General features: G+C 40.2%; 1 protein-coding gene and 1 long non-coding RNA gene across 2 annotated transcripts in view; one reads left to right on the top strand and one right to left on the bottom strand.

The window, feature by feature from the left end:
- Window positions 1-2,399, bottom strand: part of LIN28B (lin-28 RNA binding posttranscriptional regulator B) — a 135,308-nt gene extending 132,909 nt beyond the window's left edge. The window contains exon 1 of the mRNA XM_089777201.1: window positions 1,593-2,399. Within this exon, the coding sequence (XP_089633327.1) occupies window positions 1,593-1,626 (34 nt within the window). The 5' untranslated portion in view covers window positions 1,627-2,399. The remainder of the gene's footprint in view (window positions 1-1,592) is intronic.
- On the top strand, window positions 4-27,056 carry LOC142827842 (uncharacterized). The gene is made up of 3 exons (XR_012902614.2): window positions 4-726; window positions 22,105-22,238; window positions 24,798-27,056. It is a non-coding gene; the product is annotated as an uncharacterized LOC142827842 (long non-coding RNA).
- The last annotated feature ends 475 nt before the right edge of the window (window positions 27,057-27,531 follow it).

Genomic DNA, 27,531 nt, shown 5'->3' with positions numbered 1-27,531 from the left:
AGCCGTTTGGTCTCATCCGGATTTCAAGCTTCAGAGCAGTGACAGCACACATTGGGTTACGGCGCGCGAATGTGAACTTAAGGCAGCCCCTAATGAGCAGGTAGACACGTCTCCGTTACCCATTTTTAGTAACAACGCATACTACGATATATTGCTAACTATAAAGATTGTGGGATCAGTTGTGCTCCCATATGCAGTCACCACCACCACTCCCAAAGCAGCAGCCTGAAGCCCTAGGCAGAGGTATAATCAGAGGGTGGGTTTGCATTATGTAGCATGTATAAATACACTTGTAGCTCTCCATTGTGGTGAGAGGCTAGAGGCTATGGACGCTGGCTGCCCTTTAAATATTCGGAATGGTTGCAGCTGACCAAAGCCATCGCCTTAAACACAAGGCGTGGCTCGTGATGAAGCATGTACGGAATTCCCAGTCTATTGTGCCTCTGGGCTACATTAGCCTCATGCAGCGGTATGGTGTTCAGTGCCCCAGGGAAGGGGATAAAAGAGCACCAGAACACCTCCGCCCTCTTTTATTTGCTAGCTGCGTGACGTCAGGCGCACCTTACCGCCTCCTAACAGGCATGCGCCCAACACAAAAAAGTAGCAACTGGAAAACAGCCAAAACCACGAAACTTCAGTGGGCAGCAGGCAGGAGTGCCCTATGCTACAGAGCCGGAGCAGGGCTGGACGGACGCAGGCTACTACGTCAACTCTTGAGAAATTAAGGTAAGCAACCATGCTCACGCCTTTTCCACCCGCACGGCTATTGTGTTTTAAGGAGCCACCCAGCAGGCAGTGGGCAAATGGAGAAACAAAATGGGAACAGCGGGGGTGTTGCTGTAGGGAGTGTAGTTCGACTGAGTTTTCCCAGGTGACCAATTACAAAGTGAAATACGGGATTTGTTAGCGCAGCTTCCAGAGAATAAAATCAATGGAAACTGCCTAATTAAACCTGACCAGGCAGTGAACTTTTTTTTTTGGGGGGGGGGGGGGGTTCGGCTTCAGATGCCAGGTAAAATGTTTAGCAACTAAAGCACAGACTGAAAAATAGACATAGGCAAGAACTATCTGAATGTGAGGATGGTGCAGAATGACATGCTGACAGTCATTAAAAACCAACTTAATATCGCTAAAGATAGGTATCTACCTTTTCCCATCGCTCATATGTTTGCTATACTAATGTGTTGTTTGTCATTAACAACTCGCCCTGTTAGAAGAACTACGGTGTGTCAAATAGCCATCTCTAAGTGTCCTGCTGGAATCTATGTAAAGATTACATTACTTATAAATTCATTACTTAAGCTCACCGAATGACACCTCAGAATAAACACTGTATTGTGTCTTTCTGCTTCAGCCCAGAAAACAAACTTCATTTACAAACCGTTAGACCAATCAAGAACTCCAAAATCAAATTTGGAGAAAATGATTTTTTTTCTTTCTAATTGCACTTTTCCATACAAGAATTAGATTCATTATAGTTCATTGTTGTGGGAGTTGGAGACATGAAGTAGTTATCAAATACCAATTACCCAAGCATATATGAAAAGTCAGCCATATAAGACTGTAATATGCATATATTAAAAAAGACTGACCTGAGCCTGAGGAGACCTTCTTGAATGATCTCATCGTCTTCTGAAGAACCTAAAATCAGAGAGCTAAAGTCAGTACTAGCTGGCAAATTGTACCAGAGCACCGTATTTAATTAGCCCTTCTCCAGTTTAACGGCTCATTAGAAGGCCATAAAATGCCAGGACTTTGACTCTGTGAAGTGACCTGTAAACTTTTTAACTGTTTTGAGACTTACCTAGATCATCACAACCACAATTAGATAACCAAGACCTGTAACAATCAGCCTGTTACAATAAGGGGGGACATGGGGTGGGACCTTTTCCATTTTTTAAAAGACATTGCTGCATTAATAGCCTTCTTATAAAAGTTAATGAGAAAATCAAAATACACGGATTTGCTGAATACTGCAAGGTGTTGTTTTCACTTATCAATATTTTATCACAATAGGTAACTCAAGTACTAGTGGTTGTTGACTTTGCCATGCTTAAATTGTACACCTTTAATTCATAAAAGAAATTAGTCAGTTTGTGGCTTTACATATAATCAGAAAGACATTCAAAGGAAATCTCTTGATATAAATTTTTGGTCAAATTGTACTCAATACTAGAGGTCATAATATCAACCAAAATCAGTAAGAAAATGCCTTCTCTTTGGTACCAGCAAAATCCCAATTATTTGCATTTTAAACCAATCTTTACAAAGTCTCAATACATTAACACAAATATTTGATCAGAAACCAACACACAATATAACTTTGTTGGTGCTAGATGTATTTAGGATCTACTTCTCATTGAGCAGGAACTGTATGATTTCATAGCATGATAATGCCATGCAGTAACATAGTACATAGCACTCAAGGAAAGCGACTATTGCTCAGGCAGAGCAGACTGTTTAGAGCAAGGAAGATGAATATATTTGAACATGCACAAACTCACCTGCTACAAGCCTATGTCCTTTTTGTCTCCCTCTACCTGATTTGTATATACTCTAACTAGCCATCCAAAGCAAATAAACCACTTCATATTGTTCTCTTTGGATATGAATCTAAATCTCTTCTCCCTTTAAAGAAAATGGAGATTTTTTTTTTTGCAACTGAAGAGAATGTCCTGACTGAGACTGACCTTTCCCTGCAAATGTGTAAACTTCACCTTCCTTCTCACTGTATGAACAGCCAAAGACAAGCGAGAATCAAATTTCTGTATATTAACTTCTTATCCTCTAGTTAACCCCACCTCTTTACAACATTAGCAACTAGAAAAGGTGATAGTCAGTTTTTAATTGCAGTGCAATTTTTCCTTCCTTCCCTCAAGTTTTTCTTCTATGATCGTCTATAACAAGTTATATTTTCCAGTAGAGTTGTTTATAATTTTAATATTACCACCCAACCCTACTTTTATACCTTCAGCTATTACAGCTCAATCCCTGTTTTTACTTGGCTCTTCTGCCAACCTGCAGCTGTGTGGCTTTTGTCTCTTGGATTTAGCTACATTATTCATGCAGCATAATAAAATATGCAAACAGAGTAAGAGATCCGTCCCTGGCTTTGACAGGTGATGTGTTTTAGTTTATGGGAGGATTAAAAATAAAGTACTTTGGAAAAGAAATGTATTAAGAACTACAGTAACTACAGAGATTGATACCCCCGGAAAATTAGGTAGGATTTTAAAGAAAACTTGTTTTTGTCACCTGAATGTATTTGTAAACATTATGTATATGAATATGTGGATATCATATAAACATCAGAACAGGTTATTATACAGAAAGTATAACCGTTCTAAAAGATATGATGTTTCTTAATCAGCTACAGAAGTCTTACCATAGCAGTAATTGTAAGAAATGCAAGTTTATAAAACTAACTTCAAAAGTCTGAACAGCCTAATTCTATTAAATTCTTAAAACTGAATAGTTGAAACAAAACTGGTTATCATATATCCTATACATCATATTGACGGCAATAGGAATTTAATCACTCATTTAAATGAGAGCAGGTTTGGGCCTTAAAGCAGCTAATGGTAAAAGTGATGATAGGTTAGTATTTTCGTACACTTCTAAAATATAAACATTTCAAGCAAATTGGGATCTGCTAGTACAATTAATATTAATTTATATAAAAATTTAAATATGCTACACAATTGCTAATATAATTAATAAATGGTAATCAAGGTTTATATACTAACTAAGCCTACCAAGAAGTTTTGGAGGAGAAATTATTCTTTGATTTAAAAGTATATCATTATTTTAACCATTTTATCCTAACCTGCTTGAGTAGAAACTACTCATAGGAATAAATTTGAAGATTGGATGCAATCATCACACAACGGAAAATCAAACCTACTGCAAGGAGAGTGAAAGTTATATCAGGTCATAAATTACATGTATGAGATAAGCTTTACCTTTGTTACAGATAACATGCTAAAAAAATTCAGGTTTTTCTCTTGCCACTAACTGTCTCTTTGGCAATTAATTCATATTAGATATTAAAAGACAGTAAAATTCTTCACTCATGTATGTATTTTGCTTTCCACCATGAACTACTTGTATAATCTTTATTCTTGACTCATGTGTAATGTACCCAAATACCTGGATGCTAAATATCTAAATTATATTCTTAAATTAATTCACTTAAATTTGGGTAAGAACAGATTATACTCTATATGTGTCTTACTACTTTAAAACAAACTTTGCAATTGTGGATAACCTAAACACCCAGATGTAGAGTCGTCTCAGCCTGTGTATTATATAGTTTTAACATTAGCTTTAATAATTTTTCAAAATTTGCCTATAATAAATGTATTTGTCCCCAAAAATTCTCACTGACCGACAAAATTATATAGCCATAAAAATGGCTATTTTTAATAGGGATAGAAAATCAGGTGTTTATAGTTTTTCTGTTTATATATAAAATCATTTGCTCTATTTCAGAGATTAGTTAGAACAAAAATTTAAGACAGATTTCACTGAGAGCAAGAGTGGATTCCATGCTTAATTAAAAATATTATTTAAAACACCATTATAAAAATGTCAGAACACAAAGATATTATATCTAAGAATAAAATTACTACTCACTAATTAGCAAATTTGATATGGAGCAAAGAAATACAGGATTTTTTTAATTTTCTATTTAAAACTTTTTTTTTTTTAGGGTGGAATTTTTAAGGATTTCAGGTCACATGTCATAGCTTTATTGTGAATGCATAAATATTATACAAGCTGTTTCTTTAAGAGAAAATGCCAAGTACTCTTTTTAAAACTAACTTGTAGCAATATTAATTTTGTTTAAAAACTGTACATTTTTAAAAAATCAATTTTACTATATGTAGTGTATACTTATCTTTTGCACTTCATTCAGCTGCTGGACAGTAACACAGACTAATCAGTTTTTGTTTGTTTGTTTGCTTATAACCACTTTAAAATTGTGAGTGAGTGAACTAACCTGCTCCACTATCTTGGTTACAAATCTGCAGAGGAATGCTAAACAAATTACTTGACACGTAACAAATACTAAAATGTTTATGAATTTTTAGAAGTATCTGTAGTTTAAAAGAAAAGTGATGGTTTAAACCTTGTGTCTTTAAAGGTATATATTAACAAAATATCAAAAGAAAATAAAGGATTCAATAAGATATTTAAAAAAAACCCAAATTATGTAATATTTGTGTAATATTCAAAACATCTGGAAATTTTGGAAATAAAACAAATAGAAAAACACCAGAACTGTTTACCCACCACCCTCAAGTCAATGGCTTAGCTATTCAATATTGTATAATTTGCTAAACATACAAAATTAATTCCTTTGATTTATTCTCTTAAATTCTATAACTAATTTCATTTTCTTGTGTAATTAAATACATTGCTAAAACTGTGTTCACAATTTTCTTCCCATCCCAATACTGTGAGCATTGCACTAAATGTTTTAGGAAGAGTTGTGACATAGCATATATGGGAAAAGTAATTCCTTTATTTATCTTCTAAATTCAAGAATTTATCTGGAAATGGTTTTTTAATAAAATTCCCAAAACTGAGATTTTTTTGGTTTTGTTTTTTCTTTTTAATTATCAGAAAAAAGAAGTTAATCTTTCTTTATTGAGCCGAACTTCTGAATATTTTGTGTTTAATAATTTTGTGATATGATCAGTTTATGCTTTGCTGACACATGAAAGGAGTTAAGGTGTGGACTATTTGGTACACAATAATGTAGGCATTTCTGATAACCAGAAGGTCTAGTTCTACTCACATTAAGTTACTAGACTTCGATTGAAGTTCATTTGGATCAGGAGTACATAAGGACAAAATTTGCTTCCACTGATATCAAGATGCTAAACTGTTCTAGTGAAGCAATGTAAATGTGGATAACTAGTTGCTTTGACTTTAATGGTGTGATGTCTGCCACTGATTCAAAAAGGACCAGCATTTGACTCTTGAAAGTTGAATACTATCATTCAATTTAATGTTTAGTTTATTTTAAATTATGTGCTTTGACCCCAAGATCATAGAGGCTAAAATTTTAATAATATGCACTTAAGTTACATTTTTTTAATAGTAGAGCGATAAAAGAAATACAACTCAATAAAATTATTTTTCATTCTTTTTTAGTGAGTTTAATTGTTCTTAATCCATATTATCTATTTTCTGTATTCTCTATTTAGAAGCATATAAAAATCATAAGTAGAAAATATTCTGAATATTTTAAAAAATTATGACAGACTAGTGACCACATTTTCATACAATTGTAACCAATTTTACCTGTCAAGGAAATGAAAATTGTCTAAATGTAAAATATTTTCAAAAACAACTATTTAATCTTTTATGTACTTGTTCATACTTTCTGCATTTTATTCACATTTATAGCTAGCATGTAAAATCGTAATTTAAAGCCAGTTTGTCCAAACTGGAGCAATTTGCATTTTCTCACACAAATGAAGTCATAAATATATCTTCTTTTAATGGGACTGAACTAGGTTTCAAAGTGACTGTCTCCAGAAGTAGCTAATATTGTTCTTTTGTTCACAAGAACTTGAATACTTGTGACTGAAACAAATAAAAAAATGCAAATGTATTAGATATTTTGCATAGTTTATTATTATGCTTGGAAGGGTTAGATTTTTATTGGTAAAATATCAATAGTGATTTCTTTATTATACACATACAAAACAATGAAAAAGTATGTCTACTGAAAATCAAAATCTACAGATAGGCACATTAAGAAAAAATGTATTAAACTTATCAGAATGTCATTTAATCCATTATACAGCTTTAACATTTTGAATCTGAGCATCTCTGTTATTAATTCTCTCAGACCCCCATAGTTTACTGCAAATATGAAAAATGTAAACAGATCGGAATAGGGTGGAAAAAGCTTAAAAATAACTATTATAACATTAGTTATTAAAAAAAAATTAACTCTGTAAAGCCCATTTATGATCACTTGTTTAATTTGTATTCAAGTAATTTAAAAGTTAATCAAATGTAAATGTATTTTATATTAATATGAAATACCATTTCTAAGAATGTGCTCACAAATTAAATAATGCTTAATAAATGTTGGAAATATGTATATCAAAAGGCAAGTCAAATAAGAGCTGTTATGGCAATATTGTAAATTAAAAAATCATTCAAGTTTTAGCTTGTAAAAAATATATATATACAGCTTTTCCATTCCACATAAACTACATTAGATTTATCCTCTCCAGTATAAATGAGGTATGAATAGCACACTGAATCAAATTTTGAATCTGTGTTTATAACCTTTTCCTAAATTCAACAAAGCCTCAAATTAAATGCAATTATTAAGCCAAAATCTAAAAGATTTATGGGTCTATAAATAAAATGAAGTGGTAAGCTGTATAATTTATAATTTGCAGGCAGGTGGTAAAAGTACTTTTTGCCCATATGAACTTAACCATGGAAAAACTACTTCAGTGGATGAAGTTGCTGTTCTATATACATTGCACTACTTTTTAAATTTTTACTTGAAAAATATTCTATGTCTAAAAAAACCTCTCCTAGTTCTGTAAAAGCTTCAGTATGATTGGTTATACATTCTACAGAAACATTTTTAAATTCATTTGTACTTTAAGATTTACTATTCGTGGAGTTAACACTTAGCTTCTGAAAACAGCAGGTTTTTCTGTAATTATTACAGTATTCGTGAATTATTTAGGAATCTAACAGATTCACAAACTTAAATTCAGCTCCTAAATAGATCTTCTTTTTGGTGTGAATATTAAGAACTTAACAGAAATAAAATAACCAAGATAAAGAAAATATATGAAAAATAAAATATCATGTGTGGTTTGTCAAAAAAACAGTGCTTACAGAACTTACATTAATCTAATATTGACAGTCTCTTTTTCACATAATTGTGGGTAATGCAGAGTATGTGAAATGTTCCTATTTGTAAAAGAAAATAGTTCCATATAATAAACTCTTTTGAGTCTCTATTTATAAGAAGTTATTGAACAAAATAATGCAATGGTAGTTCTTGTCTGTTTTAGCTGCAATCTTTTATTAATTTAAAATGAGAATACAGAAGAATATCACTGATATTACATTCTTGGAGATGAGAATTCTCAAATTTTATTTTATTCTTACAAAAATGATTGCAAATATGCAATAAGTTATTATGAAGTATGTACAATAATGCTATATCTAAAATATTACTAAACAAATTCATCTTAGTATTGCATTACAAAAATAATGCTCAATATACAAATATTTTCAACAGTTTAATAGTCTACATATATGTGTTGGGACTGAAAAATTTTCTAGACATTGCAGTACTTTCAGTAACATAGATATAGATGATAGATATAAGAAGCATATAACTGGGTTAAATTATTAAAAATAGCTGGCCTAAATAACATGCAAACACACAGAGAAATAATAACATTTTAAAATGTAATCATAGTAAAAAACAAAGAAACCCCCCGCCTGCCCCCACACACACCCCTTTCTTTAAGGTAGTGAGGGTAGTAGAACACAATACTAGATGTAATAAAATAATACGGTTTCTTCAAACAAAATAAAACTGTCAGTTTTAGAAACAGTTTAATTGGTAGAAACTAGCTATTTCCATAGAGACAGAGGCATATATTCTGGATAGATTTTTGGAAAGGAGGGAGGGGGTCATTTTTAATTCAGTGCACATCTACACACACATTCCATTGTCAGAACACATGGTTTTCAATTTTAGAATTGTGTTTAAAGCATAAATATATATATAAAAACATTCTGGCAACCTAAGAACTTTAGTATATACTATTTAGAAAAATGACTGCATTCCATCCTACAGGTTCCCAATTGTACATGCTACTAGCATCTAGGCCATTTGTAGGTGGTAAAATACTAAATTAAGGAAGACATTTTAGTGTTTAATCTGAAATGTGTCATTTCTATTAATATCAGCATCAATTCAGTATAAAGAACCATAATTGAGAATGTAAATTATTTGGGAAATTGTTTAAATCTCTTTCTCCTTCTTTGTGAAAATTGATCAGTTAACATTACAGGTCCCTCTTTTCCCCCTTGCATAATTAAGCTTTTGTTCAGCCATGAAAAAACTAGAAACTGATTGCTTGAAAATGAGCTACATGACCTTTGTCCTGGTTTGTCACCTTTGACCTTTAATTTGAGGCTCCTGCATATCAAGTCATTCTATTTTAGGAAGCAGTATGTCAAAAAAGTCCTATGCTTAAATTTTTACCTCGTATGTATTAAGTAGTAAATTAATATACATATATATATTTTTTCTATACAACTGTTTTTGAAATAACATGCACCATGACCTGGTCCACAAAATACTTTATATAAGTATAAGAAAGAGCTTTTCCTATCAGAAATATTGGAACACAACACAAATGTATAGGAGAGCCTCTTATAGACTTCTTGACTCCTCCAAATATAACACTCATCAATATTTTACAAAACTCTCATGTTCTTTTTTTTGTTGTTAATGAGTATATGCAATTACATGGACCTCATCCATATCATTGGTTTTTTTTCTAATTCACCAATCACACATGCTTTGATGTTTGCTCTCAAAATACCCTTTTGCAATCTGAAATTGTATTTAAAAATGGGTAATAGCAAACTTAGGTCTAAATTTTTTTTGACTCAAATGTGATTTTTTTTTGTTTGCTTATTTTAAATGTAAGCTTCATTTTTATGTATGATGGCTTAAAATGCCTTTCTTCTTTTGAAAATGGTCCTTTATTACCATAGAGTGCCATAATACTGATCTAATTGATTTTCCTTTACTCATTCAATGCCAAAGTAATACATACAATTCACTGGATAAAGCTTCTTTAGGAAAGCATGTATCTGCCTACTCACTCAGTGAATGAATGATGAAAAAATAAAATAAAGAAAAAACTTACTATAGTTATTCTTGCATTTGAACCTCCACAGAACTTCAGGATATGTTTTTTCAGTTGGATTTAGTAGTGATCAACATGGCTGTCTTGATTCAGCACTCCGGTCAGCGACATCATACAGTATCATGTCATAGGAGGAGCTAATCCATAAAGGCATGTACCCTCACATTTTCAAAATACATCTGGCTCTATAAAGTACATCTGCCAGCTATAAATAGTGTGAATGTTAGTTATACTGAAGAACTGGAATCTTATTATTCTGATTAACAAGTTAGTAGTTATGCCTCACAACGTAGAGTTTTTAGGCTCATTGTGGAAGAAAAGTGGACTCTTTAGCAGACATATTGTAATAGAAGAATCATTTGGTAGGTCTCTCCCTCCCACTCCCTAAGATCACCTTATAGTCACATTGTTTAACTATGATGCAAACATAAAGCAACCTAAAAGATTTTATTCTTCCTTTTTCATTTTAACTGCCTAAGCCTTATAAGTGTCATCCTTCTGCTTAGAGAATGTGATGTGAAACACTGCTTGTGACTTATCACTGCTTCTTAGAAATGGTTTAGACAGTAAAGATTTGGGCCTAGACACACACAAATTTCATTATTTCTGACCTGTCTCCTGAAGTTTCAAATAATATCAGCTAATGTGTCTCCTACATTGACTTTTCTATTGATTTCTGGAAAGATTTATTTAATTGTCTACCTTGCAGCATTCATTTTATATACATGCAAGTTTGATGGCTCACAAAATCTTTATTTGATTCACAAAATCTTTATTTTTTACTACATTTTCTATATATTTCTTTTAAAATGTGTACTAAACAATTACGCTGCTATTTTATGTTAATTGTTTAATGAGAACAAAGAAAACTTGGCTTTTTGGTGTACTTATTAATTAAATTGAGGTTATATTTATTCCACATTTTAGTGTTTTCTTACTATATAGTCATTCTTTCAAAAGACCACAATTTAGCTGTATATCCTGTGAATAATTTTCAAATAAGTGAATGAAAGAATATTTTCCTTAACATATAATGGATCATATTTACCTTATAGTGTGTTTAAAAATGAAATGTGTTTTTCTTATATGGTTTACTGTATAATTCAGTATCAATCTAACTTTTTATAAATGGTTATCATAATTCAATATAAATTAAATTATTTGATGGATACTTCATTCCATTAACATAATGTTGATAACTATTTAGACAATTATAAAATAATAGCTACAATTCTAATTTTCTTAAAGAGTAGCTGGTACTGATGATGATTTGCCATAGATGTGGTTATTGATAGTGTATGTACATTAAATGTGAGGTCCCATATGAGGCTATAACTAGAAAATTAGTGAATGGCTTTTTAACGTAAAGCTGGTTACAAAAGTAACATGCCTGTATCCTTTAACAAAAGCTGATAGTCTGTATTACTATTTCATTCATTTGTACTACAGTATGAAACTAGTTAGATATCTACTAAGTACACCTAGGGAAAGATTAACAATTACATGCTTAACATCTTTACTAGGTAATGTGTCTAACAGATTAAAATAAATAATGCAAACTAGTATTAAACCTCTCTTCCTCTAAAATGTAGTTTAGAATTTACACTATTTTAAATATACTGGTGTTTTTAAGAGCTTGGACTAAATAGCAGCATTAAGTGTGTGGTATGTTTTCTGATCTTTTATTCATGTACACACGGGGTTTGAATTGACTGACTTTGTGTTAAATCAGATTACTAAAATACCATGTATTTAATTAAAATATCAATTTAAAACAAGAAATTAAATACAAAATATTTTCTTGCTCAGGATGGAATACTTTGGCTTTTAAATTGCTAAAAGGAAAATATATACTTCTGAAGCTAGTTTTAAAGCCTGCCATTCTAGTCTATACTCATAAATCAAATTGACATAGCCAGATTTCTATCAGTGTTTGAAACCAGAAAGCAGAAACTACACAGTTTAAAGACATTTATTTGTTTTCCCTTACATTACATGCCATCAACATAACTTCACAGAAGAACAAGCCCAGTACTACTTTAAAAAAAAAGTTTACTATAAAAAGACCCCACCTAAGTACACAGCACCCTTAGAAGCCATTTACAGAAAACAAATGCAAGGAAACAGAGATCGACCTAAGATTTCATTCTGGTGTATGAAACAATTCAAAATGGCGGCTTTACCATTACTTACATTTAAAAACCCCCGTAGAGAGGACATGGAATTATGCATGAGACCAAATAGTAACCTCCCCTCCCACGCCCCCACCAAAAAAAGGCACTAAAGGGCAGGAATAATTACCAAGGTGCAATTAAAAAACAGTCCCTTTGGGGCACAAATCCGTGCAAGGCAGCTGCATCCTCTGCTCGCTATTCAGTTTAAAGCTACGCACACTGCAGTTGTCCATCTACTTTCCTCCTTCCCTCTCCTTTGGCAACAGCTTGAACTCCAGGCTCATTCTCCTCCAAAGCTCTAATGTGTTTGCTTGTGCCACTTCGTCTCCCCCAACACCCGGACCGTGCAAGGTTGTTGCCTTGGTAGGTTATGAATACAAAGATCCCTTTGCTACCAGGGGGCAAAGGCAGGGGAGCGGAGGGAGCCCACGAGCCCCGGCCGCCCCCTGGCGTCTAACGGGGGGAGTTCTCCGGCGGGCATCCCACGCTGGACTTGGCCGGAGCAAGTGACTGCATCCCCTTTTGTGCCCGCACCTGAAGCAGCCCGAGGCTGGGCAGAGGCACCAGGCAGCGCTCCCCGCGCACCCCAGGGTTGCAGGGCCAAGGAGGCTCGGGTCGTGCGTCTCTCTAGTTTCCTACGAGTTCTGGGATCGCACGTGCAGGACACTCCTCCCACCAGGCCCCCCACCTCCCAAAGGGCAGCGGCAGCTCCGAGGCGTCTGCTGCGATCCCGGCTAACACGCAGCAGCCCGCGGGCGGGCGGGGAGGGTGCGAACCCGGAAGTGCACCCGCCACAGCGGCGGCATCTCAGTGGCACCGGCGGGGCGAAATACAGGGGCGGCGGGAAGCAACTTTTTCCTGCAGGGGAAACCAGGGCGCCTCCTCCCCTCCCCCGCCGCCCCGAGCAGCCATTGGGCAGGGCGCGCGGGCCCAGGTCTCCGCGGGGGCGGGCCCCGGCGCTGCGCGGACTGCGGAGGAGGAGCTCGCTTACCTCCCGGGCGCCATGGCCGCTGGGCGAGGCTGGTGGCCGGGGGCGGCGGGTGCCGCTTGGCTGCCTCTGGGACGGGGCTGGCGGGGCAGGGACGCAGCAGCCCGTTACCGCTGCAACGCTGGGTCACGACGCGGCAGGCGTGCACCTGCCGGCCCGGCCCGGCTGCACTAGGGGGCGCGGCAGGCTCAAGCACGAGCCCCTTCCGCAGGCTGGCGAGCCCGGCGGGGGGGACTCAGTCTGTGGGGGGACGTCCCGACCCCCTGCAGCCACGGGCTTTGGGACCGATCCGCGCCGGGCGCTTCCCCCCCTCCCCAGATCCGACACCGTCCCTCGCAGGCAGGGCCCCAGCCTGAAAGGCGAGACCGCGCTGCGGCTGAGGCCGCCACCCGCTGGCCCCCTATTGCAGAAGCTGGGGCGCTCCCGGCCCGTGCCCCGCCCCTGCTCTGCTTCCTCGCCACTCCAGAAGGGATGGCTGGCGCTGGACTCCATTTCCCACTTCCCTGGGGCTGAGCCTCCTTGCCCTTCACCTAGCTTCTTCCCTCTGACTGTGAGCATCCAACCCGCTTTCCCCCCCTCCCCCCCAGTTTATCCCTCACCCCAGGCGCTGGCTGTACCTCCCTCCATCCCATGGAGCTACACAACACCTAGCAATTACATCATAAGCTTTCATCACCTAACACGAGGTCTCTGCTGGTGTCCCCAGCAGTGAGTGGCCTTCAGAAACCAAACAAGGCAATCCCATGTTTTAGTTTACGCATTTTCCCAGAACATAACATTTTCACTAAAATTAATGAGTTGTTATGACTGGTGATAAAGAATGAGCAGGTTTGACATTTTGAATAATAATAATAAACATCAAAAGCACATTTAGCTAATGAAGATGAATATCCTACTTGAAACAATATATAGTCCCTCTATGTTGTGCTCCTAGCAAACCAGGCTTTCAGCCACTCCAGCACTTTCCTTTGGGCTGTCACAGCATTATCGTTGTCATGCAAGTTAACAATAGAGGCACCACAGGGATGCCCCTTTGAATCATTCCCCTGTAACAACCAGCCCCTAAAACTGGCTACTTACGGAAATCTCAGATCCTTTGCCCCAAAGGACCTGTTTACTATTTTTACCTTAAACCCTTATGAGCACTTATAATGAAACAAACGTAAATGTATTTAGGAAAGACTGGAGGGCTAACTAGAAACAAGAGGTAGTGGTAGAAAGAAATGGTTACCATAAGAATAAAATGAAAACTTAGATTTGTACTGGTAGCATTATCTTTGCTGTCTAAAGTACAGTCTCTTGCAGAACTGGCTAGTTTCACAGGAACTAGGATCCAGTTTTTCATGACTAATGCTATGATTTAGTCATAGGCACAGTTCCTTCTAAGGTGTTTGCTTGCGTGTGCGCGTGGGCGCAGATGAAATGTCTACCCTGCCCACCTCCTAAGCAGAATTGTGCAATAGTGTGGTGGGAAACAGGTGGCTGCTCCAGCAGCACAGGCAGGAGGAGCAGCGTGGCGGGCAGCAAGCAGCAGTTTCTAGGGCCCGAGCCACCTTGCTGACAGCAGCTGCTCCAGTGGCCCCGGCTGGGCCCTGAGCTGCCAGCTGGTGGCAGCTGCTCTGGTGGCTGAGGCCAAGGCCCAAGCCACTTGGTCGGAGCAGCCAGGAAGTCACCACACAGCCCTGACCTCAGTTTCAGACCTACACACACAGCTCCTGTCACTGGGAGTCAGATGGGGCAGGGTCATGCTTCGGGGGGTGGGGCAGGGACATGACCTTTTGGCTCTGGCTCAATGAAGCACAATTCAAGGTGCCCACATGAAATGAGTTTGGCAGGTGTCAGCACAGCCATTAGCCAAGCCCATGCTGCAAAAAGTGCTTCAGATAGAGACCAAGCTGGACCCGGCCCGAAATATGAACAGTCCCTTGAGCGGAAGTCACTGCGTGGTGGGGGCCCAACTGGCCACCCTACTTACAACATTTGTTGTGACTCCATGAGCCCTCCAGACAGGCTGGAGACCCCCCCCCTCCACGCTTGTGGCTTCCGGGCTTGGGATGCAACAGCAAGATCCACCTGAGGCTTGGCCATGGTGCTGGGTGTTCCCATTGGCCCCTGCTTGAGGGCTTCCTGCTTGTGGGGTGAGACGGCCTAAGGTGAGATACAAGGCTCTATTGCACGTCTCTAGCTCTAGGGCTGGGAGGGGCTGAGGTCTCAGAACCAGTCCATGGGCACTCATTCCAGGGCTGCCACTCGTCACGGGCAGGGGAGACCTCCCATGGTATCTTGGCCAGCCCTAGCCCAGCCTGAGACATCCCACCCCCAACCTCTGCCTACAAGGGCTATAAGCAGAGGAATTTGGCTACTGAAAAATGTGCAGTATTACTTTTCTTTTTATTCGACTGCATATTGAATAAGCATTTATTCATTATTTATAAACCTTGTTAATTATCCCTCCTTTCAGTATTCATTCTTCCATAACATTAAAAAAAAGTATTTGTTAATAACTTGAGTGCCTCAGTGGCACAGGATCCAAAAAAGTGCACACGACCTCAATAGTGGTGCACAAGACAAAACTCACTCTGCTCATGGATGGAAAATAATTAAAAAAGGGATAGAGAGTAAGACAGAGAATATCTTATTGCCTCTATATAAAACCATAGTACACCCACATCTTGAATACTGCATACAGATGTGGTTGCCTCATCTCAAAAAAGATATATTGGCATTGGAAAAGGTTCAGAAAAGGGCAATAGAAATTATTAGGGGTTTGGAATGGGTACCATATGAAGAGAGATTAAAAAGACTAGGACTTTTCATCTTAGAAAAGAAGAGACTAAGGGGGGATATGATAGAGGTCTATAAAATCATGACCGGTATGGAAAAAGTGAACAAGAAAAAGTTATTTACTTGTTCTCAAAAGAACCAGGCATCACCAAATGAAATTAATAGGCAGCAGGCTTAAAGCAAACAAAAGGATGTTTTTCTTCAAGCAGCACAGTCAACCTGTGGAACTCCTTGATGTTGTGAAGACACAGACTTTAATAGGGTTAAAAAAAGAGCAAAATAAATTCATGGAGGTTAGGTATATCAATGGCTATTAGCCAGGATGGGTAGGAATGGTGTTCCTAACCTTCATTTGTCTGGAAATGGATGACAGTAGAGGGATCACGTAATGATTACCTGTTGTGTTCTCTCCCTCTGGGGCATGTGGTATCGACATACAGGATACTGGGGTAGATGAACCTTTGATCTGACCCCATATGGACGTTCTTATGTTATGTTCTTATGTCTGTGTTTGCCTGTATCATGTTAGAAGTTGAACAATGTGATCTAATTAGCTTATAGATGCTAAAATCCTGTTCCTATCCTTTATTAATTCATTACTGTATTCTATTGACCCAAAGATGTAAGATACTGTAGGAATTAATAATGTTATTTGTCTTCAACTTAGTTGTTTGTCATAATATACTGCCTTGAGAGTTTGAATGATTGTTATATGTTAATAAATACTAGTTACTTGTGTATGCATAGGAAACAGAAGAAGAGCTCCAAAACAGCAATATATAATATGTATTCTTCATGAGGAAGGCCTTTCTGTGACAATTGCTGTCAAGAGTATATTCGCCTGCAAAAGAGTTATAAAGAAAGCTTCAGACCTAATATTTTTTTATCTCATATCTGCTTACATTTTGATAGGGAAATTTGATAGGGCTCCAGGTTTACTCTAGATTCAGCCTGGAATTTTCATGGAAGGATTTGAACAAACTCTGCACTTGAACTGCCTATTGAACTACAACCTTTTAAATGGACTCCAGAAACACTTTTACAAATCAGCAGTCTCACCATCTTTGCTATGAAACCGACCTATGGATTTTACATACATTTTTATGTATATTGGTCTCTCTATATAATAATTTTTATTAATACATTTTAGAGTTAGTTAATAAGGATTGGCTTTAAACATGAATTTGTGTGTAATCTGAAATATTCATTGACCTAGTGGGCAATGTGTTTGGTCTTTTGTGATTGGTAGAACTTTAAGTGCCACAAATAAGGTTTTCAGTAATTTCTTACTATATTAGACTTGGCTGTCCAGATGGGAGCCAAACGCTGGACTGCTTAAGGGAGACGGTATTTTGGATTTTTGGTAACTAGTGTGATATTACAGAAGCTTTTTGGCTTCTGGCTTCATTAATTTAATTATAAAATAAATCACCAGTTTTGAGGAATGTCTACCTTATTTCTTGCAATTTGCCCTGAGTAAGCATTCTCAGTGTGACCCCTCTAGAGACCATGGTCACACTGTTTTATACAGAAAGCTAATTTTAACAGAAGCAATGGTATCTGGTAAATTAGGAAACAAACAATAATTATAAATAATTTATATCAGTTTTTGCAGACAGCCTTCCTAACCAAACCAAACCAAACCAAAACAAAGTCTGCAGGAAGGGAAAGGGATGTGGATAGACAAATTACCTCAAAAATAGGATTTGGTCTGGAAAAGAAAGCCAGCAACCTCAGTCTGTAGTACAATAAAGGAAAATTTCTTTAAAATACTGTTTCAACAGTATTTCATGCCAGTTGATTTAAAATTCATAGTGAGATTGCACGGAATAAATATTAGAGAAATGATGGTGAAAGAGGAGTAAGTAAGACTCTGCACAAGTGGAGGGGTCCAGCTATGCAGGGTCATTGCAGGATTATGTGCTGGGATGTAATTTCGGTGTGGAGAATGGCATTGGTCACAGCTGTCAAGTTTTGTTCTACTTCTTGCGTGACATTATCTACAAATTACATAATGAAGTAATTTACAAATAACCATAAACGAGTTATGGTCAACACACCTTACCCCCAGGCAGTGGCAGGAGTAGGACATAGATGTGCACTATTAGAGGACTAATAGTAGATTTGGGGCCCCAGGATGCAGGGAACACCTGGGGAGGAAGGTGATGCTAAAGCTCCTTGTGATTAGATTCTTGGGAGTTGAAAATACTGTTTGGGTAACTAGAAGTAGATTGCTTTAGCTGGCTTCAGGATGAAGGAAGCCTGGGACAGGTATTGTGAATTTTATTGTGCTGCTGTCTGCCCTTGTCACCATCTCTTCTAGCTGCTGTTTTAGACCCTGGTCTAGGAAATTGAACAGAGAGAAGCTGCTTGCTCAGCAAGTGCTGCAATATTATCTCCTAGCCAAACATCTGCAACCCTCCTGTATGACAGCTGAACTGAGCTGTAGGAGTACGTGACAGGACTGTTGGATGTGTGACTCTTTACAGCTGGATCTGCTATGTGGCTTGGCTCTAGCTTCCTCAGTATGGCCAAACTGTTATAACTTGATTGGGTCACATCCAAATTTAGTCACCATTGGTCATTTATACACAGGGCCTAACTTTACAAATGCAGAAACAAGGAGTCCTGGGGCACCTTAGACACATCTACACCAGTGTTTCTTAAACTGTGTTACATGGTACACCTGTGTGCCGCAAAGCAGTCGGAGGTGTGCTGCGGAGAACAGCGTAATTCAAAATGGCCACTCTTAAAGGGGCAGACTACTTTTTTTTGCTCAATAACTTTCCCCCCGACCCTTTTTTCCACTGACCCTTTTTTTTTCTCAACAAAAAATCTTTGGTGTTTCTAATTTTAAAAAAAATTGTTTGGTGTTTCTCGTCTTAAAAAGTTTAAGAAACTCTGATCTTGTCAGCCGACGGTCAGGGCAGTGTGTGTGTGTATGTTTCCGAGAAAAGGTTTAACGTCCGTGCCTTTACTGCTAGGACCGGGGTCCCATCGCAGAGGGTGGCCAGCAGGCCAACAGACGCCCCGTTATATAGGAAGAGCTTATTACATCTTAGATTTCAGCTGCTAGAATTTCATAATTCCTTCGCAGCGGGCAGCCTTGAGGAAAGACTGAAAGATGCCCCAGTGGATCCTGTCACCTGGGAGTGACACAGATCCAAACGCCCAAGCTCTTCCTATAACTGTCCCTTTAGACCAGCTGAAGTTCTTTTAAATTGTGCTTGGTTCTGTTACAGCAACTGAAGGAGGCAGGTTAAAGCTTAAACAGTTACAGGTTTATTGAGGAAGCTTATAAATCATATGGTTGCAATGGCTATTGTTCTATTTCTTAACTATTAGCAAAATATAGGTCTTAAAATGGTTACAAAGAAGATAAAGATAGAAAAATAGAAATAATGGTACCAAGTAACAGCTTACTCTTGCTATGTGTACACTTAAGACAGAGGACCACATCCAGGTACCATTTTTACCCCCTTCTGTGCCTCTCGACTCCAGCATGTCAGGCCAGGGCCGGTCCCTCAATTCCTAGGAAAGACGAAAATACGAGGTGGGCGTCCCCATAGAACCTCGGGAGGTCAAACACCTAACCCGACCAGCAGGTAGAGGGTAGAATGACACTCCAAGTGAGTGTGTGCTGGGCCCATCTTTTATAATCATGGGGTCACGTATTTCTCTTTCTTATCTGTAATGCCAATTGATGCTGGTCTGTCTGCTGTGAGACCAGTTCTTACAAGGGAGTTGTGAACTTAATTTACACTTGTAAGAGAGATTTGAGATGATTAAATTTTGAAGTACTGGACATTGTTTTCTCAGTGGGAAATTCCTCTTCCTGGGACTGTGTGTGTTCGAATCAACATAGGTGCCAGCCGCAGCCTCGAGGCCAGCTTATTGACTTAGCTGCTCTCTATCCACATATCTGTGTTTCAGCTTCTCAGGATCAGATGAGCCAGCATAGACTATGCTGATATTATTGCTCCTTCTCTGTCCTGTATGCTTCAGAGAGGCAAATAAGATGGATGATATGGAGGCAGGCTGTCTGGCCACAGATCTACACAGCTATGTCAATTGCGTAGCATATTTCAAGATAGCTTATTTCAAAATTGTGAGTGTCTACACAGCATTTATTTAGAAATAGAGCATTCTTCCTCTGATTTATCTTACTCTTCGTACAATGAGAGTTACAAGAGTCAGAATAAGAAGTCCTCCAGCTTGACAGTATTTTGACATTATTTCAAAATAACTGCCTGCTGTGTAGACACAGACTAAGTTATTCCAAAATAATGTTGCTGTATAGACGTACCCTAACAATTTTATTAGGGCATAAGCTTTCGTGGGTAAGCATGTGCCCTATTAAATCTGAGTCTCTAAGGTGCCATAGGACTCTTAGTTGTTTTTGCAAATACAGATTAATATGGTTACCCCTGTGAGACTTAGTAAATGCAGATTCCTTTATGCAGACAGCTCTATAAGAAATCAAAAGGACTGCAAGATGCAATGCTTTTATAGTTGTACTTACTAACAGGGTTGTTTTCTCCATGACCTTTGCACTCTGTACTAAAGTAAATAGTATAGTAGGTTACTATATCAGTATTTAAAGTTAAGATTACATAGTTGAGAGTGGAGGGAAATATACAACTTTGGGTATGTTATATTTCAAAATAAGCTATTCCAGAAGAGATACTTTGAAATAGCACATCTACACTACAGGGAAGTCTCAAAATTAGTCCGAGGCAGGCTTCTCTAATGTGGACATGCTACCTTGATTTAGAGCCCAGGGAGGTACTGGGGAGTAATTACTTTGAATGACCCTGGGGAGGAGCTATTTTGAAATAGCAGCAATGGAGCGTCCACACTAACTTATTCCGAAATATCTATTTCAGAAGAGGTGTTATTCCTAATGGAATGAGGTTTCCAGAAGTCAGAATAAGCCATCCGTTATTATGAATTTATTTCAAAATAACAGAATTGCTGTGTAGACGCATACTTTGAGACCATTTACATGGTATTTTCCAATCCCCTGCATGAGCACTCATTCATCTATTTAAGTTTGTTTTATGAGAGATTAGCTTAAACCTGTTCATGGTCAATTTCAGCTAAACCAAAGCAAGTGTCCAGTCAGCACTGTCAGCCGATGGTCAGGGAAGTGCTTGGTCTGTGTGTGTTATACACCCGAGTCTTCAACGGCTAGAACACGAGGTCCTGTCGCAGCGGGCGGCCTTAGGGGAGGCTGACAGGTGCCCCAAGAAGTTCTACATCCGTGTCTTTAGCCGCTAGGACTGGGGTCCCTTCACAGCAGGCAGCCAACAGGCTGACAGACACCCCAGAGTTTGCAGGGAGAGCGTATTACACCCGCGTCTTTAGCTGCTAGGACCGGGGTCCCTTCGCAGCGGGCAGCCTATGGAAGGCTGACGGATGCCCCTATGGATCTGCCCCCTGGAGGCGACACGATCCAAATGCCCAGCTCTGCCTGCATCTGTGTCTGCCCTATGACCGCTGGAGTTCTTTTAAATTGTGCTTGGTTCTATTACAGCAACTGAAGGAGTCAGGTTAAAGCTTAAACAGTTACAGGTTTATTAAAGAAGCTTATAAATCATAGGGTTGCAATGGCTATTGCTCTATTTCTTAACTGCTAGCAAATATAGATCTTAAAAATGGTTACAAAGAAAATAAAGATAGAAAATAGAAATAATGGTACCAGCTTAATCTTTAAAGAGCTCTAAGTCTATGTGTACACTTAAGACAAAGGACACATCCAGGTACAGTTTTTACCCCCTTCTGTGCCTCTTGACTCCAGTGTATCAAGCCAGGGTCGGTCCCTCAATTCCTAGGAAAGACGAATATGAGGTGGGTGTCCCCATGGAACCTCGGGAGGCCAATCACCTAACCCGACCAGCAGATAGATGGTAGATTGACACTCAGAGTGAGTGTGCTGCTGGACCCATCTTTATACCCATAGGTGCCCGTATCCTCTTTCTTACCTAAGATGCCAAATTGTGTTGGTCCATCTTTGTGACGCCAGTTCTTACAAGGGAGTTTCAACTTAATTTACACTTGCAAGAGAGAGAACTAAATTGTGAGTACTGGACATTCTTTCCTGGGCGGGAGATTTCTCCCGCCGCGGATGGCTGTGTGTTCGTATCAATATAGGTGCCAACCAAGGCAGTTCTCGCAGCCTCAAGGTCAACAATTGGCGTATCTCTGTTTACAGCCATCCAGGGTCACTGTGAGCTAGCATATCCGGGCTCCTGTCAAGGCTTCAAAGACTATGCTGATTTTACTGCTCTGTGTGTGCCCTGTGTGCTCCAGGCATCTCAGAGAGGCAAGCAAAGATGGATGTTACAGGTGAGGGTTCCTGTCTGGCTACAAGCACCCGCTTAACTAATTTGATTTAAGTTGACTAGTGTGACATTCCTATGTTGAGAAGCCCTTAGTTAAATCACTGCAGCTTTGTCTGCAGACAAGCCCTTTTGGACTGTATATATTGAGAACTTCTAGGATCTTTGGCACAGACCTGGGATCATTGACCATGAGGCCAGACCTACACTACACTTGAAAGGTCAGGTTAAGATACATAACTCCAGTTACATGATTTATGTAGCTGGAGTCAACTTACCTTAAGCTGAGCTTGTTCTCACAGCGGGAGGTCAATGGGAGAAACACTCCCCAGTGACTCTTCTTATTCCTCGTGACAGTGACACCAAGGAGTTTTGGCATCAATGGGGGTTCCCCCTCAGCATTCAATTTAGCAGGTCTCTACCCCCTAAATTGAACCCAGGAAGATCCATTGCCAGAGTGTTGCTCCTCTGTAGAGTGGAAAGGTGGACTGAGTAAGGTTAAGATTTTGTCATGATTATTTTTAGTAAAAGTCATGGGCAGGTCACAGACAATATACAATAATCATGTGAGTCATGACCTGTCTATGACTTTTACTAAAAATAATGGAGGAAGAGAAGGCTGGGAGAACGGAAGAGAAAGATAGCTGGAGCCATTGGTGGAAGGGGACTGACAGCTCAAGTCCCCCCCTGCTACAGGGGAGACACACAGTTGTGGTGTCAGCTCTGACCAAAGCCATGGGGCAGGAGCACAAAATAGAGGTTCTGACTCTTGTCCCTGACAAAGCAGCTGGGGGCACACACAGCCCCAGCTCGGCACTGGCCAAAGCCATGGGTGATGGAAGGGGCACACAGCTGACACCAACAACATAGAGATCTGGTAAAGACACAGAATCCATGACAAAATCGTGTCCTTAACTATATCCAAGAGAATTGTGCTCATGCTACTAGTGTTTTTTGTTAATTGTGTATATGCATATAATTGACTGAGTCCCGCATTGTTACACTGTATATGTTAAAGATTTCTTTTTGGACATTATCTTGAGTTTTGAGGGCTGTTTCTATAAGTTGCCAAGCTCTCTCACGGTACATCTACACAGCAGGGTTAAAGTCAGAATAAGCTACGCAACTTCAGCTACGCAAATTGTGTAGCTGAAGTTGAAATACCCTAAGAGTGTTCAAGCCAAATTAAGCTATGTCTACACTACAAAGTTAATTCAAACTAACAGCCATTAGTTCAAATTAACTTTAATAGCAACTATACATGCAAACGAATTTTATTCGAAATAGCGGAGCGCTTAATTCGAACTTGGTAAACCTCATTCTAGGAGGAGTAATGCCAAGTTCGAATTAAGTAGTTCTAATTAAGGTCTGTGTAGCCACTTAATTCGAATTAGCTGGAGGCTAGCCCTTCCCAAGTTCCCCCTGGTGGCCACTCTGGGCCAAACCAGGAAAACTCCTCTCCTCTCCCCCAGCCCCGGGGCCCTTAAAGGGGTAGACTCTGGGTAGATGGCACTTGCGAGAGCCAGCCCTGCCAGCAGTCTCTGCCCTTGACCCAGTGGTCCCAGGAAAGCCAGGCAGCCAGTGACAACCAGCTGTCCCCCGCTCAGTCCCCCAGCACCCAGGGGCCAGCCAGGGGCGGTAGATGATGCGTGCCCTCCTGGTCTAGTGCGGAGGTCATGGACCTCGTTGAGGTTTGGGGGCAGGCCCCCAACATCCATGATCTCTGCACTAGGAGGAGGAACGCGGCCGTCTATGGCTGCATAGCGGCCACCATGGGCCCGAAAAGGACACAGGCGCACCAAGGAGCAGGTGCGCCTGAAAGCTGCGGCAGTTGTACGCCAGGGCCACCAGGGGCGGCGCCACAGCAGTGGCTGCCACCTGCCCCTACTTCCCTGCCCTTGACCAACTCCTGGGAGATGGGGCGGTCTGCACCAGCCCAGGAGGTAGCGAGCTGGGACTGGAGGGCCCTGATCCGGGTGAATCGGGGGGCCACCGCCAGGTGTTCCGGCACCAGGGTCAGCCAGGGAGGCAATACCAGGTAAGTGCCAGCACTGTCCCCTGCCCAGGGGGAGGTGGGGAGGGAGACCAGGGACCGTGCGCGTGGGCTATGCCTCCCACTGATCACGCAGCCAGCTGTGCATGTACGAGCACATTCCATGCCACTCTTGGGCAGGTGGCTCCAGCTGCATGACACCCAGGGGCCATGGCCCAATAGGCACATGCGTGTGTGAAGAGACCAGACTCGTTCCCAACCCCGGGGCGGGACTCAGAAGGATGCTCTCCCTTCACACACCCCCTCTACACAGAGGTAGGGGATATCTTCCCCCCGCCTTGGCTGCACTATACACGGCACAGTGGCATGGGTGCAGTCTTGGGGCAGCTCCCAGTCCCGGGGAGAGCCAGGCATCCTGACCATGGCCTCTATGCAAGCACAGCAGCTCTGACGATGCAGGGCATGGATGCCCTTACATTGCAGGTGGGCGTGGGGGGGGGGCAGGGGAAGGGGCCTGGGCATCATCCACTGTGTCCCCAGGGAGAAATGACCACTTCTCTTCTTTCTCTACAGCTGCACCAGCTGCTAGTGCAGGGCGCACCACCCCTCCCGGGACATGCTCCCACACCTGCGCCGTGCTCCAGATCACCACCATGTGGCAGGAGTACTGGGACCAGCACGTGGGGGTTCTGCAAGCCCTGTACCACGCCATCCTTGCCTGGATGCTGGAGGACCTGCAGCTTCGCCGGGAGAAGCTTGCGGAGGACCAAGCGAGGAACTGTCACCTGCAGGTGTCAGTTGGCAGTGTCTCTCCTGCAAGCATGTTTTACAGTTCCCACATTTAGGGGTAGCATGATTAGTGACCCCCACAACAGCCTCAAATTATTTACAATTCTCCATATTCCATTCCAATACTGATCCTTCATCAGCTCTGGCTGAATGGGATTTACATAACCACACCTCGTATTCTCTCCTGAGCTGTATTTACATATCAACAATTAACAGTTAATTACCTTGCAGAGCTAAACAATTGTAGTGGGCACACTCTCCCCTCCTTTTAGCTGGCTGACAGCAAGCAGAAGTTCAGCCCCTGCTTAAACTTGTTTGTAGGATTCATGTTTTGAAGCTGATTATGGTGTCCAGGAAACTGACCCTAATGTGGGAACCATCTAGAGCGGTGTTTCTCAATCTGTGCTCCGCGGAGCCCTAGGGCTCCGTGAGACATCTCCAGGGGCTCCACGAGGTTGACAAACTGGAAACATCGATAGGTACAACACATACAATCAGTGGACCGCTGGGGCTCCTCATAAATGTTTATGCATGTAAAGGGCTCCGGAGTCCAAAAAGTTTGAGAACCACTGAGTTAGAGGTGTGTGTGTGTGTGTGTGTGTGTGTGTGTGTGTAGGGGGAGCAGCTGTTTAAGTTGCAGTGAAAATCTATGCACTGTGTGTGTGTGTGTGTGTGTGTGTGTGTGTGTGTGTGTGTAGGGGGAGCAGCTGTTTAAGTTGCAGTGAAAATCTATGCACTGTAGTAGCCATGACAGCCTTTCATTTGGGAGTGTCTTTTGCTTTCATTGTTGAATATATCATTTTGGTTGTGATTCTTTTTCTGAAGTAGGATATTACTAATAACTCTGTATAACATTGTAACAGAATTACTGGGTTGTTCAAGGGTTTCTTGGCATACACATAAATTCTTCCAGCCACCAAAGGAAGTAGATTCCTGGCTCAGGAAATTAAGAGGTGTTACTGTTTTTTTCTAGACTTGTGGGGTATGTCTATATTACAGTTGCTACAACAGCAAAGCTACAGTGCTGCAGCTCTGTCATTGTAGTGTCAAAGTCAGACAGGACTCACAGATTTGTCAGACCGCTCTGTTTGTTAGCAAAGCTCTGCTAATTTCACCCAGAAAATGTGAGTTCGATACAAGGTTCAAACCCCTTGATTTATAGTCAAAAGAAAGCCAAAATTAACAGGATTAAAAGAGGGGCAAAACTTCACATAATTAGTGTGAGGCTAGTCAAGTATCTTCATTTCCACATCAAGCACACAGCAATCTCCTGTCCGTATCTCCTTGGCTATCTCAATTGCTTTCTCCCTAACACCTAATGTTCCTTTTCCTATTAACTCTGGCTAGCACTCTGGAATCTGCATACCTACAAACAACATTAACATACTTTTCTTCTTCCTGTCCAGAGACAAACAGTATTCCTTCAACTTATTCAATTATTACAGCATAATTCATCTTTCTCTTACAGTATAATTCTTTCTACTTTCACAGTAAGAAAGCCAATTCCTATACTGATGGAAGGGAGTTTCTGACAATATAGTTAATTCATCTTTGAGAGGTGGAAGTTGGTTGAGGGAGGAATTATTCCATTCACCTAGCTGTGTCTACATCATGGAATAGGCCTATCTCATTACATATTGCACAGGATGGAAAAAAAATTTTCACAGCCTCGAGTAACAAAACGAGTCAGTCAAATTAAGTTTAAACTAGGCCTGGAGGGTACTATAACAGTGTGTGATAAACTGACGGCATGCTCTTCTAGCAATACATTTGGTTTAATAGACCTATGGTTGCTCACCAATACATGGAGGCTGTGTCTAGACTGGCAAGTTTTTCCGCAAAATCATCTGCTTTTGCGGAAAAACTTGCCAGCTGTCTACACTGGCCGTTTGAATTTCCAGAAAAGCACTGACTATCTCATGTAAGATTGTCAGTGCTTTTCCGGAAATACTATGCTGCTCCTGTTCGGGCAAAAGTCTTTTTCCAAAAGACTTTTGCGCAAAAGGGCCAGTGTAGACAGCACAGTACTGTTTTCCGCAAGAAAGCCCCGATCGCAAAAATGGCGATCGGGGCTTTTTTGTGGAAAACCGCGTCTACATTGGTCACGGACGCTTTTCCGCAAAAAGTGCTTTTGCGGAAAAGCATCCTGCCAATCTAGATGTGCTTTTCCAAAAATGCTTTTAACGGAAAAATTTTCCGTTAAAAGCATTTTTGGAAAATCATGCCAGTATAGACGTAGCCGGAGTGTACAGTCACATACAAATGATATGATACTTTGAACTTGTTTTTCAGAGAACTCAAAGTACTTATTAGCCTCCCTATGACTCCTGTGTTGTAGGTAAGTGTTATTAATTGGTAATATTAATACAAGTACCCAGATGTCAACTACTTCAACACAGGCCCAGCAAGGAAAATAACAGAACACTCACAACTGGTCCCCACCTACAGCCTCATCATAGAAAGAGGTTTATCAATGTTGGGAAAAACCCCTCCGTTCATTCTTTCTTTCTTTCTTGAA

Source organism: Pelodiscus sinensis, chromosome 3 (genome assembly GCF_052426305.1).
Source record: "Pelodiscus sinensis isolate ZL-2025 chromosome 3, ASM5242630v1, whole genome shotgun sequence".
Lineage (NCBI taxonomy): Eukaryota > Metazoa > Chordata > Testudines > Trionychidae > Pelodiscus > Pelodiscus sinensis.
Note: the sequence above shows the minus strand (reverse complement) of the source record. Positions and strands in the feature narration are given on the sequence as shown.